This window comes from Chaetomium tenue, assembly GCF_020726465.1.
Source record: "Chaetomium tenue strain MPI-SDFR-AT-0079 chromosome Unknown F5144scaffold_5, whole genome shotgun sequence".
Lineage (NCBI taxonomy): Eukaryota > Fungi > Ascomycota > Sordariomycetes > Sordariales > Chaetomiaceae > Chaetomium > Chaetomium tenue.
This window is the reverse complement of record NW_027117333.1, coordinates 3,796,635-3,813,549: the sequence shown is the minus strand read 5'-3', so window position 1 is coordinate 3,813,549 and position 16,915 is coordinate 3,796,635. Positions and strand designations below refer to the sequence as shown.

Sequence of the window (16,915 nt, the reverse complement as noted above, 5' to 3'; positions counted from 1 at the left end):
TATGGGTGGTCTGTGCTTCTAAGGTATGTAACTAATCTGTAAAGACATAACTACATACAATTTAACCAACGAACCATCTTCACCCGACATCACCAACATCACCAATACACATACAGCGCAGCTTTGAAGAGCAACCATTTCCCCCGGCAACCACCATAATGTTCCGGCGTACTCTGCAGCGGTTCAAACCGCTGCCAGCCAACAAACCCCCTCCCACTTTTCAGAATTATCCGATAATATCAACACAAACAACTCCTGGTGCGGACCTCTCACCGCAGGCCCTGCAGGCCTTTGAGCCCAGCGAAAGAGTGGCCAAATTTGCAGCCGAACACAAAATTTCGTTCCCATTCGCGCTGCGCCTTATGCCTGGTCAGAAGATCAAGGACTTCCCCCTCCGCGTGTCCATCACCCCGCGCAATGTCTTTTCTATGTACCACCTCAAATACCTCGGCCCATTTGAGCACCCTCTCATCTCCAAAGTGTTATACACCTACGAACAAGAGAAGAAAACGAGACCACTATGGTGCTATGTCCAAGGCTTCTCGACGACGGACAACAGCAACGCCGTGGTACGCCAGACGAGCGAGCGGGTGGTTAGGGCCGCGCTCTTCCGCGCCCTAAACGCGGCCGGCTACGACTCGTCTGGCAAGAGTTTGGATGGGTCCAAGAAAGAGCTTCGGGGAAGCATCCGTGTCGCCGTGGCACAGCCCAAAGCTATCATGAAGATCAAGTTTGACAAGCTGCTCGACTACCTAACTAAACTTATGGCCAACGCTATCCCGCGTCTTGATGGCTCTTCCCCGGGACCGCCTCAGCGTCCCAACAAGCCTAGAACTTCCAGGGGTTAGCTTGCATGCCTCGACCTTGAATTGGTCGTTTTATCCCCCTGAACTCCCGGCCTGTGACGGCGTTGCTCGTCACCGTGCAGCCAGCTTTTGCATCGTCGCCAAACTGAACGAAAACGGATCTCGAGGGGTGACAATATGACCTTGACGGGTAAGCACTTTGCTGGAGGGCTTTCGAACCCGTTTCCTCTGCCGTTCTGACGTCCCGTAGTGATGATGGAGGTCCAAACGTTGGACCAAAGGAACGAAAGGCTGTCTGGATTCAGCCTTAGCGATGCCAGTGCCACTGCTAAGTGACAGGGTGGCTCCGGTCTAGTTTCTTGGAGAGGCAACCGACGCGGATCCGGAAAGGGGCCAAGACCTAACCCGACAATCTCACCATATTTTCACTGTGCGATGTTGGGAACGATAGTCAACGAACCCCCCTACCCAGCCCGAAAGGATGGAAGCACCAATCCGGACTACATTGGTATCAAGAAGGAAATGATGCCAAAATTTCCGAAGACAGGGGAAACGATACATGCCGCCCACCACACCAATCCGGTAACTTCGTTGGAGTCTGTATATCAAAACATTCGTCGCTCAAAATCTATGCCGAAATCCCCACTCTCGTTTCAAGCATTTGCCTTCTCCTCGACCGTCCGGATATACTTGGAATGCAAGTCCTGCACGGCTGGGATGATGAGGCTCTCGATTTCCACTTCAGGCTCGCCTTCGGGCAAGCTCTTGGGGTCAGCAGGCTCAGCCTTCTCCGTATCCACCACGGGGGCGCCGTCTTCCACCCCGTTCCCACTCGGCACGCGGATCCAGCGGTCTGGGCTGCCGGGCGAGACGAACACCTGGTCCTGTCAGCCGCTTGCAAATTCAATAGGAGGATAAGAAGGGGGTTGATGGAATCGCCAGCGAAAGGAACATACAACTTCCCACTTCCGCGTCGATCTTTCGACGACAAGTTAGTTTCAGCTTTCTGCGCGGTTGGCTGGTGTCTGAACTCACAAAAGGTTGCCGATCACAAGATGATGCTGGTAGCGGTCAAGCGAGTACCTGGCCTTGTGCACTAGGATGGCAGGGTTCGTCTCGAGTTTGAAAGACACAATCATGCCCTGAGGCGACCAGCCTTCCACCAGGTTCTTCAAGAACTTGGGTACCGGGTCGAGGTCAATGACCAGGCTCTTGCTCCTGGGCACGCTAGGAGAGGAATCAAAGTTGTCGAATGTTTCTTCCTCGTCGGATGGTGGTCGGGCCTTGACTCCTTGACTCTTCTTGAGAGCATCAACGGCGTCGGTGCTCTGGATTTTGTGTTCGGACATACGGTCCGGCTAGCAAATTTGTCAACTGTATGTATACCAGGGGTATGAGGGTGAACTGAGGTACTTACGGGGACGAAAAAGTCGCTGACGGCAGCCGCCAAGTACAGCAGCCCGCGAGGACCAAGTGGTCGCATCAGTTGTGCAACGCTGCGCAGCTCATGGAGATAGTCCGAGATACTGACGAACGGCAGCAGGAGTAGCATATTGCGGTCGCGTGCGTCGCGGTACTTCCTCAAGACGTGCAACATCTTGGAGGCGTCCTCATCGCGGGCGACGACGCTGCCATCAGGGCCTTCCCGGAGGAAGTCAAGGAAACAGTCGGTCGCATGGCTGTAGTGGCGGGAGAATGGGAGGAGAGAGAATTGGCGATGTCTGAGTGAGATGTTAGCATCCTCGGCATTCCCCGACAAAGGGGGCTGACACGAGCGGGGAAAGCGGATGCCTGGTGAGACTGCTTACAGGAACAAGACGGCGTATCCAGCTTCCAGGAAGTATTCAGCGCTTGTCTAAAAGGTTGCTCGGATCAGTATTTTCCATAATTGCTGATAACAAGATATCGAGGTGTCAAGGATGGGATGGAAGTTTTTGCGAGGGGAGTTACCCCTACCCCTGAGTAGCAGCCCCTGTATAAGAGGAAGGGCACTCACGGCTCCACGAGTGCCGGCAGAGAAGTTGTCAATGAATCGGACTGTCTGCTTTTCTACACGGCTGATTGTCAGATATCGGGGCCTACCCATTCAATTGAGAGACAAACACACCCAAAGGCACCGTCGTTCCTCCCGATGTGATCAACACTAGCCGTTTTCCGGAAGCGGAGTGGTAGTTGATGAATTCGCGAGCCAACCCAACATGTTTCTCAAGGTCCTTGGGGGGTGGATTGGCAGCAAAGTAGTGCGTCTCGGCCAGCGCGGCGAGGTTCTCTGGCGGGGCCTCAGTCTGGATATCGGACAGCATGTTGAGAAGTTGGGTGGTTATAGGTTAGCTAGGCCGTGGTAGGAATAGGTGAAGGTGAAGGTGAAACAGCTGACAGGATCATGGGATGACCGGACCCTGGAATGGCCGAATCCGTGGGCTCGAGCGGCGATGGACTCGAACTCGTGGCCCGATGGTGGGGTTGCCTCCTCGGTCCCCTCCCGCTGAAGGTCCCCCGCAGCGGGTACCTGAGCCTGCGTCACTTTGAGGTCTCACAGCGCATTCTGGCCATTCTAGAGTGGACCCCAGCTCACGCTGCCAAGACACCACGCATGCAAGAGAGCCAGGGCAACCTGCTAGGTAGGTTGTCTCTCTCTCTTTTTGTCTCGACCAAACATCAATACGGATACTTGCGGCAAGCTCACGCATCAAGGACACCCCGGCTCACTCAATATCGGGCGCAGGACTCGAGCAGACTTACCAAAGCCATCCCCCAACAGCATCGCGTAACCCGGCACGCCTAGTCTACAACACAATGCTCGTCTCGCTCACTGTCGGCAAGGTCGACGCCGGCGTCACAGTGCTACTCACCCCTGACAAGCGCTTGGCATGTGTCTTCCCTAGAGCTACTTGGTTGAGAAATGCATTGCTAATACCATCATCGCCGGCTCTGTAGATCGAATTCCCCTCGATCCTGCTCCCTCCCGATATCGCATCGGGCTCCATCGTCGACATCAATGTCACGCGCAACAAGAATTCCGAGACGGTAGCGGAGCGCTCGTTTAGGGAGCTCCAGGACTCGATCCTCTCCTGCTTCGGCGCGGCCGAGCCGTCGGCGCCAGTCCTGCGGTGCCGCAACGCAACTCAAACGAGCGTCGTGCTCGAGTGGGACCCGATCCAGCTGGCGACGGCCGATCTGATCAGCCTAGCACTATACCGCAACGGCCAGAAGGCGGGCAACATCCCCAAACCGCTCGCGATGCACACCACCAAGATCAGCGGCTTGGCCGTCGACACCGAATACACGTTCCACTTGGTGCTGCGCACGACGGCGGGCACGACGGCGAGCCAGCGCGTGACGGTGCGCACCCACAAGATGACGGATTTGAGCGGAATCACCATCACGACGGGCATACTCCCGGCCGCCGTGCGCGAGGGGCTGGGCGCGGCCGTCGAGCGCATCGGCGCCAAAATCGTCGACGGTGTGCGCATCGACACGACCCACTTCGTCACGACCGAGGGCCGCGGCCTGCAGTGGGAGAAGGCAAACGAGCTCAACATCCCCATCGTCCGGCCCGAGTGGGTTGAGGCATGCGAGCGCAACGGCCGCATCCTTGGCGTCACAAAGTTCTACCTAGACGCGGTCCGCGCCGGCCCGCCGTTTGAGGACCGTCCTGGCACCGCGGGGACGGTCGGAACCACGACGACGACGGAGACTGCGACGACTGTTGCGCTCCCAGCCACCGTCCCGTCGCCTCCCCAGAAGGACGACCAAGCGCCGCAGAATGCGCCCAGCCCGAATAGCAACCAGGCGCCAGAACCCAGCTCCGAAAATGGGGCAAGGCAGAAGGAGGAGGAAGGCACCGAGTCAGATTCGTCAAGTGACGATGGAGAGGAAATCCAGGAGGAGCAAAAAGCAAGGTCTGGCGGGCAAGACGAGCAGAAAATGCTGGTGGACGATCGGGACGAGAAACGGCTGGTGGAGAGGCCGAAACCGACGGTTGAGGATGAGGCGGATGATGATACAGAAGAAGAAAAGGCAGCTGGCCAGGATGAAAAGGGTGGGAAATCACCTGGTGGTGATGGGGCTTCCTTCCAGGATGTTGCGCTATAAGTATGAACGATGGGGCGTGCAGGGCTAAGGTATGGATACCCAGTTACGGACGCGTGTAATTGTCGTTTTCCCGACTCCGATGTGTTAGCTGTGTGTTCGGAGCTGCATGATCTTATAGACCACAAAACTGTCGGGCGAAAAGGGAAGCCGGGAGTTGTGGGGGAAATGATACGATCTTATGGGATATTATTTACTGAACAGCGCATTTGATGCCACCAGCTCCCTCTTCTTCAGAAAACGCCATATAATAACGCGGACCGTATGAACTGGCCGAGGGATGGGCTTCCTACTACCTCATCATAATTTATCATGGGCTATGACGAATGGTTTGTGAATTACCGACTACCTTAAACTGCCATCCACTGTAAATTGGAAGTACACATCACTATATACACAAATCTAACACCCTTCTAGCCCGTCTTTATTTACCTTCAACGTACTATACAATGTCCGACATGGACTCACATATACAATCCCCGACAACTGCTCACAGCTCCTTCTTCTCATCCTTTACCGCCTGCTCTTTCTTCTGCTTCAAAGATGCGGGCGGCGTCTTGAGCCCAAAAAGCGTCAGGGTGCACACACCCGCAATTCCCACAGCGCCCATCGTGTAGGCCGTCTCCCTTCCGGCCCACCAGTACACGCTCGTAAACAGCACGGGGCCCAATCCGCGACCGAGCTGGCCCCAGCTGCGGAGGATACCCAACTTCCCGCCCCTCTCATCCTCACTCGCCTCAAAACTGCTGAGCGCGTTGAGACCGGTCACGACGGTGGCTGACGTGGTGGCGAGGCCGGTGGCGGCGAGGTAAAGCCCAGATACGGAGGAGATGCGGGCGAGGAGAGCAAAGGAGATGAGGCAGGATACCACGCCGATCCGGACGGAGAGCAGGGGAGGTAAACGGCGGGTCACGCCGCCTTGCAAGATGGAAGCCACCAGGCCGATGTAGCCCAGGAGACCGCCGTTCCGCGCAGATGTGTACTCGAACAGGTCGTAAGTCATGAACGGGAGCGAGAACTCCATACCGGAGAAGAAGAGGAGGAAGGTCATGTGCACCAGATTGAGGAGGAAGTGAGAATTTGTCCGCTGGATTGGGCTGGCTGCCGCTGCCCGTTCCTTTTTCTTCTGGGTGGCTGTGTTGGTCATCGAGGGGAGGGTCTCCGGCAGGCTAAAGTACAGATATACGGTCTCGGTCACGATCAGGAATAGCGACACTCCGGCTGCAGTCGCGAACGGATTGGCGGCCACGGTGGCAATGGAGCTAAGCCAGGCGCCCAGGGCTGGCCCAAACGTGAAGGCGATGGAGAAGCATGCGCCAATGAGCGCCATGGTCGACCCACGGCTATTCGAATCCGAAATATCGGTCGCAATGGCAGTCGCGAGCTGCACATTACCCTCGGAAAGACCTCCGACGATGCGCGAGGCCAGGAAGGTCCGGAAGTCCACCGCCATTACCCAGAGCAGTACCGAGAGGATGTTGCCGGCCATGCTCGCGAGCAGTGCATTGCGCCGGCCGTATTTGTCGGAGAGTCGTCCAATGATCGGAGAAGCAATGGCCTGGAGGAGACTGTAGAGGGCATGGGTTAGTACGTGAGTGTTGACAGTGTCAAGCAAGCGCATGACCATTACTTACGAGAACAAGCTCCCTAGGGCACCACCCAGCAGAACGATGTCATATCGGGAGTCAATGGGGCGCGCAAAGGCAGCCTTGTATGCATTGAGGTAGCCGAGCAGACTCGAGAGCAGTGTCTTGGACGGCGGGGCTCCGGCGTCGAGCGGAGCTTCGGCATTGCGGTAGAACTCTAGTAGTTTCGGGAATAGGGGGAGGATAAAGGTGAAGGAAATCTAAAACGAGCTAGGTTAGACGCACGCACGCAGGGCACATAGGTAGCAAGAAGGTATACGTACAAGATCTAGTAGCAGGGAAATAAAGATCACCCGCAAAACCCTTTTGCGGGTGCTGGAATCAACGGGTTGCGCCATGCCGCAGGCGTTCGGATTCAGACAAAATATACAGCGTTTGAGTCGAAGCAGGGTGTCAATACAACAACAAGCTTCAGCGCAAAACAACGGAATTCTCCAAGATGTATCACGACCAGCACAATACGAGATCTGGAAATTGGAGAAATTAACACGTAAAAGCGAGGGAGCGGACAACCTGGATGTTGATAGGATTGCGGCCGGATCAGCCAGCGTTGCAGCGTAAAGCTGTCAAGAACGGAGCGTGATGGCTTCCGCCGGAGCTGGACTAGGCGTATTGCCCCACCACTAGTTCGCTTTTGACAGTGCTGATACGCGGCCACGCGGCCACACGGCCAGTGCTCCCGATCACCAAGCTCCAGCCACACTTTTGCGTTTTAATAGTGAGCCACTCACCAGAACATCTCCATAACTCCCACCCTAACCCTCGTCACAGCCTTTCGCTAGGCCACCTCTCCACCCGCAACGAACCCCGGGCAACTGCTGCAAAGAATTCCCAATTCCATCTCATTCAACTTGTACACTAGTCGGCAACCCTCTCGAGCCCCTATTGTATAGTACCTATGTACATACCCTCATACCCACGGTACACACCATGCGGTGACCCGATGCGCGAGGCAGCCGCCGAAGAGCATGGCTTTCTCGTAACAAAAGTGCTGAACGTATCACAAACTCGTGTCGCCCGAGTCCAATAATCTTGTGCGTCTCGCCGGCCCGGGGCAATTACACGACGCCTACCGGGTCTTTGGGAGAAAACAGCCTGGTTCAGCCCTGTTTCTCCGCATGATGGTCATTATGATCGTCCCGCTCGGATGAGCTGAAAGCGATGTCTCGATCCGAATCACCACCGCCTGGCTATTTCAGGCAGCTGGTTTGGCCGGTGACACCTCTCCTCAAAAGCAATGACAACCCTCTCACCAGTTAATATCTTGGATCATGTGCGTTAATGCAGGGGAAAACACTCGGATCGGCTAGCTGCCGTCCTTTCGAAGCCACCAAACCACCTAACGCAGGGGCACATCGCCCCGCCTATGCAGGGAGAAGGTCGCGGAAGGGAGGTGACATCGCCTGGCCCTACGATTGTTGCCACGCCCTCGCAGGGAGCAGGGGATTGCCAGCCGGTAACCTTATTTCGCGCTCGAATTTCACCGGAGAAGCACCTTGTGCACCTTGGGGTCGTGTGGCTCATGGGTGTTCCGTGCGCCTTGCCGTCATATGCAGGTCTCTTCACACACACCATCCGGGCCGTCAGAGGTTTCAATGGCCCAGATGTTGCCGCCCAATATCAACCCTGATTACCGGTAATCAACCATGTCTCTCCTTTAGCCGGCCATACGCACTACCACGATACTTGTCTCCTGTGGTGTCTAGCCTTTGCTTTTCATGTACCAGAGTGGGCGCACCCCCTCTCCGTCCCCCAGTCCAGAATGCCGCCCAAGTGGCGCCCACGGTGCCGAGTGTCACGCTGCCTCCCGTCTCTTTCCCATACAACTGGAGTAGGGGCGAGGCAAACAATGTTGTGTATATAACAGCCCGGTCCCCCAGCCCTCAGTTCCACACTCCCTTCCCATTCCAGTACCTAAGGTGTCATTCACTCGTTCAGTCACTCGTTCCACCCCCAACACATAGCCATCATGAAGGCCAACACCCTCGCCCTCGGCGTCTTCGCCGCACACGCGGCTGCCCACTACGGCGAGCAAGAGCCCCCCCCCTTCTCGCTCGGCCAGCCCACCGTGGTGTTTCCCACTCCCACCTGGGGACCGGGCAAGCCTTCCCCCCACCCACCAAAGTGGACGACCAGCACCGTCTACACGACCAGCGTCCAGACCATCACCAGCTGCGCCCCAGAGGTGACCAAGTGCCCGGACCACAGCATCGTCCTCACCACGGTGACCATCGCCGTGAGCACCACCATCTGCCCGGTGACCGAAACCGAGGCCCCGCCCCCGCCCCCACCGCCGCCCACCACGGTCCTGCCGCCGCCCCCTCCCCCGCCTCCCCCGACGCACACCACCCACCCGCACCCCCCGCCGCCTCCCCCTCCTACCCCGCCGGCCAGCAGCACCAAGTCGGCCGAGGCTCCTCCCCCCCCTCCTCCTCCTCCGCCGCCGCCGCCGCCGCCGCCCCCCGTCGTCACCAGCCCGCCCACCCTTTCTGTGGGCACCACCGCGCTGCCGAGCAAGACGGCGACGACCCCCTTCACTGGAGGTGTTGCTGACCTCGGCGTGCAGCGGGCTGGTGGGGCGCTGGCTGTTATTGCGGCTGCTGCTGCTGCGCTGCTGTGAATGGGCTTGTTTGCTTGGGGATGATGAGGATTCTTCTTGGGCAGGGGTTGTTTATTTTAGTTGTGGATTGGGGAGGTGAGAGTGTAATGGAGGGTTCTTGAGAGGATATGTTACGGTTTGGGGATGTTTCTAACGCGGAATGTTCATGGCAGTTTGTGTGTCACCTTTGTGGCTGCAAGAGACGAGGGGAGGGCAGAGATCTTTTCAGATTATATTTAGTACGTAGTCATATTCTAGTAGTTTGCCAGGACAGGCCCGAAAGGTGTTATTTAGTCTGGACGGGACTCTGAATCTTAGCAAATGTATTCGCTTTGATAAAGGTTTTTCTTTTAGTCCACTTTGATGCTGAAAGGTCATGCTCCCGAGTTGTGAATGATTCCGTTCGGCACAGCCCTCTCAAGAATTTGGACGGCCCGGAACTCTCCAACGTAACCTAGGAGCCTAGGTCTGGCAAGAAATGGCGCCACGACCATAGCGGATAATAACCGTGGTCTCAATTACCCGCGCCACTCGCGCTGTGTGATGGCTCGCCCCTCCCGCACTCGAGCCGTTCTCTCTTGCGCCACTGCGTATGATAAGTGCCCTCGTGCCCCATGTCGCGTAGAACACCACACACATGGGCTCCTGAAAAGGAAGGCATAAACCCCTATAGTGCCATGCAATAATACCCTGCGCTGGACCAACCACACGGCCAACTGTCCTTCGAGTGTTACCAAGCCGACGATATGATGATGACATGGTGGCAAAACCTGCAGCTGAATAAATAAACAAACACACGGCTGCAAAACCGGTTCTGCCCTGGCCGATGGGTCTTTGGTCAACGACCTCCCATCGAATGTAACCGATTAGATTGCACCGAGCTCTCTCTTGATTGCAGCGCGCAGGTCATTGTCTGATCTCGCGTAGCTTGGCTCGCTTGGCTCGCTTGATTACCGCGCCTGTGGTTGGGAGGGACGTTGGGGCGGCGTGGAAGCGGGCTACTCAACGAGTCGGCTCTAGTGTAGATGACCTCATCGATCGATGGGTACCGGCATCGCCGGGATACGACGCTCCCCCAGATTTTGAGGGCCAGCGAGGGCATAGAAAAAAGAAAAGAGGTAGAGGTGCGTGAGGTGCACATGCCGGGCCGGATCAAACTGATGCGGCCGCCAACCGCTTTACCACATCCTCAGCCGTGGCAGCTCCGCCGAGCAAGCCCCTTGCAGCCTCTCGGTCCCGGCCGTTCTCGCCCAGCACTACCAACTTGACAATCTCCCCATCATTACCCATGACCAGCCGTCCGGTCCGGCCGTCAGCCCATTCAATCGTAAGCTGCTTCACTTCAGAATCGGCCGCCGTGATGTTCACCAGCCTGTTCGGCTGCTCCTCCTCCCCAAACTCGGCGCCTGTGTCCCTCCCCACCCCCGCCGCCTTCCTCAAATCCGCAACCACCCCAAGCCGATTATGATACCTCACCACGTCCCTCCTCACCGCGCGTGCAAACCTGGCCAGATCCTGCTTTTTCTTACCCCCGCTGCCCTCCTTTGTTGCCGGCGCCGGAGGTGGCAAGTATCTCGCCGCCAGCCCCGCAAGGGGTATACAAGCTGGTAGGGTATGCCGATGCACGCGGAGGCGACGGCTCCCGTCAGCGCTCAAATAGGGCCGGTTCAGAAGGACGTAGTAAGGGCGCAGAAAGCGGGCGCGGCTGATGACCTCGATGCGCAAGCCTAGGATCGCGCCGGCATCGACAGCGCACGGGTCGGGGTCCCGCGCCCGAAATGTGGTGAGTGTAGCGCATGCGCGGTAGAGACACTCTTGGGTGTGGGCTTCCTGCTGGTCGGCGGAATCGGAGAGGAGGGAGTTTTGTTGTTGCTGATGCTTTGTTTTGGGGGCCGAGGATGAAGCAGGTGTGTCTTTGGTGAGGAGCTGGCGGGTTGATGGGGCGGTGATGAGGGTTGACGTGTGGATACGAAGCTGTTTCTTGAGGGAAGAAACTGCAATATGCGTTAGTCAAATAATCATGTTAACATAAGGGGAAGAAACGGGTGGGTGAGTTGTACTCTTTGTTTGTAGATCCTCAATCTCATCATCAAGGTTCGATGACATGGTGGGCCACCGCTTTTACGCGTCAATCTCAAAATTGGACACTGGGTATTAATTAATGATAATTGATTCCAATGGCAATTCTATCGGGGAAAGGTTCTGAATGAAATGTCACTTCAAGGTTGGCATCTGCAAGTCACTGGCGAGGGGTTGTTGAGATGTTTTGTTTACTCTTTACTCCCAAGGCCGGCAACCCCCGCGACCCTTGTCAGCCATGTGTGTGCTGCACAGGAGTTCAGTCACTAAAGCTTGGCAAGAACCCCAAATCTCTCTTCAGGCGACTTGGCTCGGACATCTGGGTGGGGCCGAATGCATTTTGCCCGATCTGGTGGGACTGGAACCCTAGTTAGGTACTGTGTAGACAGCTTCGAACAGGACACAAATCGAGGATAGAAGGCGTCTAAGTAAAGTTTGGATTCAGATGTAGGCGAAAGAAACAATCTGCGGCCACCTTGTAATGGATGGTATTTTTTTCTCCTGTTTGCCGTCTCCATGCTTCTGGAACACTTCGCCACGAGCAACAGAGGCCACCGTTGCAGCTTGAACCACGCTAAGCTTCCCCACGCTCCACTGCCAATCCAAGGCCCCTGACACTGCCCCCCGCGACGACAAGAACTGCCTCCGAATCGCCGGGTCCAAGCGACGTGGCCCAGACACTCCGATGCTGACTGTTGGGTTTTCTTGCCGCTTTCATTGTCGACGTCCGGCAGCCTCCGGAAAAAAAGGCCACCTTCGTTTTCAAGACGCCAGTCTTCCTGTCTCTCGTTAACATTTTTTTATTCACGTCGGACCTCCCATCCCCGCCACCCTGTCTTCGAAGATCCCAATCGACCCCTTGCCGTCCCCCGTATCCCAACTGGCAACGTGAAACACCGCGCGCGCATCCCACATCGCATATCCCACCTCGCATATCGCATAACCACTCTTGGCTCTGATCTTGACGTATAATTCCTATGGGTACCAAGTCTCGTCGTTCGAAATCGCCGACGACTGCGACAGGCTCCTTCGGGCGTGCCTCCGGGAGAAAGACCAACGGCGAACTCTCGAGGATGAACACCAACATCGAAGTCCAACGGCGCAACGTTTCCCACGAGACCTCCACTTCACAAGGCGCCGCCGCGAACCTAATGGCGCGAGAGTCCTTCTCCCTCGACGACCCCGTACCCAAAACGCCGACTTACAATAACCATGGCTTCTTCGAGCTGCCGAAGCGGGACCAAAGGAACTTTGGTCTGCTGGTCCTCCTATACTTCCTCCAGGGCATCCCCCTCGGCCTCGCCTCGGGATCCGTCCCGTTTCTCTTGAAAAACCACATGTCGTACAGCGAGATCGGCATCTTTAGCTTAGCGTCCTATCCCTATTCTCTGAAGCTCTTCTGGAGCCCTATCGTGGATGCGGTATGGAGCCCCAAGGTCGGGCGGAGGAAGAGCTGGATTCTCCCCATCCAGCTACTCTCTGGGATAGGCATGCTATGGCTTGGGTCGATGGTTGAGGGCATGATGGAGACGACGGGCAAGCCCGGCGGTCCCACCGTATGGGGCTTCACCGGCTGGTGGTTCTTTCTGGTGCTCATGTGCGCCACCCAGGACATTGCCGTCGACGGCTGGGCGTTGACCCTCCTGACTCCGGGCAACGTCTCGTACGCCTCGACCGCGCAGACGGTCGGCCTGACTGCCGGCCAGTTCCTCTCCTACACTGTCTTCCTGGCCTTCCACTCCAAGGACTTCGCCAACCGCTGGTTCCGCACCGAGCCGCTCGAGCACGGCCTAATCAGCCTAGGCGGCTACCTCCACTTCGCGGGGTGGGCGTACATCATCGTCACCATTGGCCTCACCTTCCTCAAGCGGGAGGAGAAGACCAAGAACGAGGACGGCATCTGGGACGTTTACAAGATCATGTGGGGCGTCCTCAAGCTCAAGAACATCCAAACCATCATCCTCGTCCACCTCATCGCCAAGATCGGCTTCCAGGCCAACGACGGCGTCACCAGCCTCAAGCTCCTCGACAAGGGCTTCGGCACCGAAAACATGGCCCTCACCGTGCTGATCGACTTCCCCTTCGAGATCGGCCTGGGCTACTACGCAGGCAAATGGTCACAAGAATACACGCCCATGCGGCTCTGGTGCTGGGGCTTCGCGGGCCGCCTGGCCGCCGCGCTCATCGCGCAGTTCACCGTCTCCATCTTCCCGGCCGGCGGCGTGACGTCGTGGTACCTGCTGGCCGTGATTGGGCAGCACGTGTTCTCGACCTTTACCAATACCATCATGTTCGTCGCGGTGGCGGCCTTCCACGCGCGCATCGCCGACCCCGTCATCGGCGGCACCTACATGACCCTGCTCGCGACCGTGTGCAACCTGGGCGGCACTTTCCCGCGCTTCTTCGTCCTGCGTATGGTCGACGCTTTCACGGCCGCCACCTGCCTACCCGACCCCAACGCCGGCCCCGACACAAAACTCACCGTGTCGACCCCCTTCAGCTGCGCCGTCCAGGCTGACAAGGAGCGCTGCCTGGCAGGTGGAGGCATCTGCGAAATGCAGCACGACGGCTACTACAGCGTTAACATCCTCTGTGTGCTGATCGGTCTCGTCACCTTCGTGCTGTTCATCCGCCCCAAGGTGCTGCAGCTTCAAGCCCTGCCTCTTCGGGCTTGGCGACTGTCTTCATCCCCCTCGTCGCCCAAATATTGAGATACCTTTTGTTTCTACTGCCCTGGGATTTTGAAGAGGGGCCAAATGTAATGGGTGGTAACCTATCCGATTCAAGCTTTGGCGTACATAGAGGAATGCAAATTCATCTGGAAATCCCAGTGTCGGCGATGGTCTTGTAGCTAAGGCGTGAAGGAAGGCCTATAAAGAGGTAGTTCCGCATATACTTCATTACCTACCAATGCTATGATACCAGGCGATACCATTCCGCGGTTATCTTTGCCCAGAACGAATTCTCATTTGAAGACATTCAACCAACTCGACATGAAATCACGAAAGCAGATGGACGGTCTGTATTTCTGGTTGTTCTGCAAGAATTATCTCCAGCCATTAGAGCTCACCCGTGTCATCAGAGCCCAAGATCTCAAAGACGTCTGAATCTCCTTCCAAGTCAACCTGCAAGATAAATCCACCCCAAAAATCCCAGTTGGCAGACCATTGCCGTTTCAGAATGCTAGAGAAAGCCGTTCGAGGCATCACCAGCCGGAGCTAGCCACGGGCTCAGTCGAGGTGTTGGCGCCCCAACCACCGCCGCCGCCATTAACGCTGTTACCACCGTTACCCCAGCCATTGGTGTTATTGCCAGTCGCGTTGTTGTTATCGCCACCAGCGCCCCAACCACCACCGCCGGCACCGACGCCATCAACAGCAGCAGCATCACCGTTGTTGTCGGCATTGTCGTCGGCAGCACCCCAGCCAGCATCTCCACCAGCATCTCCGCCAGCATCGCCACCCGAAGCCTCCTCCTCAAAGTCGGAATCCGCTTCGAACTTGAGATTGTCTGCGGTGGCGCCCTCAGGGACATACGGCTGTAAAAAGTCGGGAATCTCCTGGTGAGTTTCCATGAGAGTGCGGGTGAGAACCGAAGCAATGGACTCATCCCGATCAGAGTAGAAGGATGTCGCCAGACCGCGGTGGCCGATACGGCCGGTCCGACCTATCAATGTTAGACGAAAACTTTGGGATAGCACGGCTCGAAACAAGCTTACCAATGCGGTGAGTGTATTCCTCAATACCACCGTAATTCATCGAAGGGAGGTCGTAGTTGATGACATGCATGACATTGCGCACATCAATGCCGCGAGCCGTGACGCCAGTGGCGATCAGAATAGGCCATTTACCGCCCCGGAAGCCACGCATGGCGGCCTCACGCTCCAGCTGGTTGCGATCCCCATGCATCGAGGTGCACGGCATGCCCAGGTTGAACAGAAAATCGTCCACCTCCTCGGCTGCGCGCTTGGAGTTGACAAAGATAATGGTCCGGGTGGGCGGAAGAGATTTAATGAGATCAATCAACGCCTGCTTCTTCAGGGAAGGGTCGACGTAGATCACATTCTGCTTGATGTTCGCATGCGAGCTGCCGGCGCGGCCGACACGAAGGCGAACATGAGTCTCCGCAAGGTGGGTTTGAGCCAAATCCCGAGCTGCCTTGGGGAAAGTGGCAGAGAACAACATGTAGTTGATATTGCCCTCCTCCTGTTCTGTTCACAAGGTTAGACCATATCTCCAGGTGCATACACCCCGTCAAACTCACCTCCACCAGACAGGATCGTCGTCAGCTCCTCACTCCAATCATCCATCAACATCTCATCAGCCTCGTCAATGACCATGTAGCGGACGCGACGAAGGGTCAGAGTCTCAGGCTTATTGATGAAGTGAATAAGCCGGCCAGGGGAAGCGATCAGAATATCACAGCCTTTCTGAAGTTGCTGGGCTTGGTCCCTCAGGGCACCGCCGCCGTAGACGACGCAAGGGCGCAACATGGTGCGGTAGCAGAACTTCCGAGCTTCGTTGAAGATCTGAACCGCGAGCTCACGAGTCGGGCAGATGATGACCACCAGAGGCTCGGCCCGGACCCGCTGGTCAACCCCCTCCTGAAAGGTGGCGGGGTTCGGACGGGGAGCAGCCAGCTTCTTGGCCTTGCCCATCAACTTGTTCAAGATCGGGATCAGGTAGGCAGCAGTCTTGCCCGAACCTAAGAGGTCAATGAGAAAGGGAGCTCGCAATTCCAGGAACATCAATAACTTACCCGTCTGCGCGATGCCAATCACATCGTAGCCAAGGTGGATGGCTGGCAGACAATAGCGCTGGATCGGAGTCGGGACTTCATAGCCCGCCAGCTGGACATTCTTGAGCATCGCCGGATGAAGACCGGCGTCCTTGAAATTGGCAATGGGCTGAACTCGGGCTGGTCCTTCCTGCTTCAGCTCAATTTCGGAGATCCTAAGGTAACGTTAGCAAGCAGCTCATACTCACATCATAATAAGTGGGCAGACAACTTACTTGCTGAAATCAATGCCCTGCTTCCCGCGCTTGTCGGGGTTGCCAAACAGCTGTGCCTCCAGAGCCGGGTGCTCCGGACCAATGTCACCATTCTCGCCGTCCCACTCATAGACATGAGCATTGCTGTCCCACTCATTGGCGTCATCTTTGCCGTAGGCAGTGTAGTCGTAGGCGGTGGGCTGAACCCAGCCGGGAGGCGTCTCTGGCTTGCTCTCGGCTTGCTTGTTGCCGTTAACCGGAAGAGCATCTTGAAGCTCAGTGGTACCAAAGGCACCAGCGGGAGCGGCGGTCGCGCCACCCAAGTCGCGCTCCGAGGGAGCAGGACCCCAGCTGTGGTCTGCCATTGTCAAATTGAGTTCTGTTTTTTCTGCAGAATAAACGTTAGCCGAATGTTTTTCGACGATCAGGCGTCGAAAGTAATTGACGAAAAAAAACCCTCGATACGCGCGACCTCAAAAACCCCAAGAACGAAGCTCTCCGAGATCTGACTGTCGGGTGTGGTATGGAGATGGGTGATGTGGGAGGAGGGGAAACGGAATAAGGACCGAATGAAAGTGGACGAAAATGGGGAGGCAGATTTGTGGCCACAGCTCGCGATTTCCTGGGGAACAAGTCGCGCTTCTAAAGGAAGGAGCAGCCGACTGATCTCGTAACAATAGGTAGGTAGTCGCAAGACCTGGA

The 16,915-nt window shown here is 56.6% G+C and overlaps 8 protein-coding genes across 8 annotated transcripts; 4 read left to right on the top strand and 4 right to left on the bottom strand.

The window, feature by feature from the left end:
• Positions 1-72: 72 nt before the first annotated feature.
• F5144DRAFT_316866 (uncharacterized protein) lies at positions 73-1,270 on the top strand. Its single transcript, XM_066784010.1, has one exon. It carries the CDS (start codon positions 159-161, stop codon positions 846-848), a length of 690 nt encoding a protein of 229 aa, XP_066641989.1. The 5' UTR covers positions 73-158; the 3' UTR covers positions 849-1,270.
• F5144DRAFT_316796 (DNA/pantothenate metabolism flavoprotein) lies at positions 1,154-3,331 on the bottom strand. The gene is made up of 7 exons (XM_066784008.1): positions 2,914-3,331; positions 2,803-2,855; positions 2,615-2,661; positions 2,224-2,527; positions 1,842-2,164; positions 1,763-1,784; positions 1,154-1,684 (listed from the first exon to the last, which is right to left on the bottom strand). Exons 1-7 carry the CDS (start codon positions 3,107-3,109, stop codon positions 1,460-1,462), a joined length of 1,170 nt encoding a protein of 389 aa, XP_066641988.1. The 5' UTR covers positions 3,110-3,331; the 3' UTR covers positions 1,154-1,459.
• A 1-nt stretch (position 3,332) lies between these two features.
• F5144DRAFT_316818 (uncharacterized protein) lies at positions 3,333-5,206 on the top strand. Its single transcript, XM_066784009.1, has 2 exons — positions 3,333-3,674; positions 3,744-5,206. The coding sequence occupies exons 1-2, from the start codon at positions 3,603-3,605 to the stop codon at positions 4,899-4,901; spliced, it is 1,230 nt and encodes a 409-aa protein (XP_066641987.1). The 5' UTR covers positions 3,333-3,602; the 3' UTR covers positions 4,902-5,206.
• A 1-nt stretch (position 5,207) lies between these two features.
• On the bottom strand, positions 5,208-7,014 carry F5144DRAFT_316736 (major facilitator superfamily domain-containing protein). The gene is made up of 3 exons (XM_066784007.1): positions 6,808-7,014; positions 6,533-6,744; positions 5,208-6,466 (listed from the first exon to the last, which is right to left on the bottom strand). Exons 1-3 carry the CDS (start codon positions 6,880-6,882, stop codon positions 5,389-5,391), a joined length of 1,365 nt encoding a protein of 454 aa, XP_066641986.1. The 5' UTR covers positions 6,883-7,014; the 3' UTR covers positions 5,208-5,388.
• Positions 7,015-8,513: 1,499 nt separating this feature from the next.
• F5144DRAFT_549875 (uncharacterized protein) lies at positions 8,514-9,164 on the top strand (the record flags this gene model as incomplete). Its single annotated transcript, XM_066787607.1, has 1 exon — positions 8,514-9,164. One exon carries the CDS (start codon positions 8,514-8,516, stop codon positions 9,162-9,164), a length of 651 nt encoding a protein of 216 aa, XP_066641985.1.
• A 1,131-nt stretch (positions 9,165-10,295) lies between these two features.
• Positions 10,296-11,249, bottom strand: F5144DRAFT_493303 (Cenp-O kinetochore centromere component-domain-containing protein; the record flags this gene model as incomplete). Its single annotated transcript, XM_066785964.1, has 2 exons — positions 10,296-11,137; positions 11,204-11,249. The coding sequence occupies 2 exons, from the start codon at positions 11,247-11,249 to the stop codon at positions 10,296-10,298; spliced, it is 888 nt and encodes a 295-aa protein (XP_066641984.1).
• A 571-nt stretch (positions 11,250-11,820) lies between these two features.
• F5144DRAFT_579539 (acetyl-coenzyme A transporter 1-domain-containing protein) lies at positions 11,821-14,207 on the top strand. Its single transcript, XM_066789329.1, has one exon. The coding sequence runs from the start codon at positions 12,200-12,202 to the stop codon at positions 13,931-13,933; it is 1,734 nt and encodes a 577-aa protein (XP_066641983.1). The 5' UTR covers positions 11,821-12,199; the 3' UTR covers positions 13,934-14,207.
• On the bottom strand, positions 14,208-16,795 carry F5144DRAFT_614223 (P-loop containing nucleoside triphosphate hydrolase protein). The gene is made up of 5 exons (XM_066791766.1): positions 16,235-16,795; positions 15,981-16,174; positions 15,486-15,926; positions 14,941-15,432; positions 14,208-14,888 (listed from the first exon to the last, which is right to left on the bottom strand). The coding sequence occupies exons 1-5, from the start codon at positions 16,576-16,578 to the stop codon at positions 14,428-14,430; spliced, it is 1,932 nt and encodes a 643-aa protein (XP_066641982.1). The 5' UTR covers positions 16,579-16,795; the 3' UTR covers positions 14,208-14,427.
• Between the last annotated feature and the right edge of the window lie 120 nt (positions 16,796-16,915).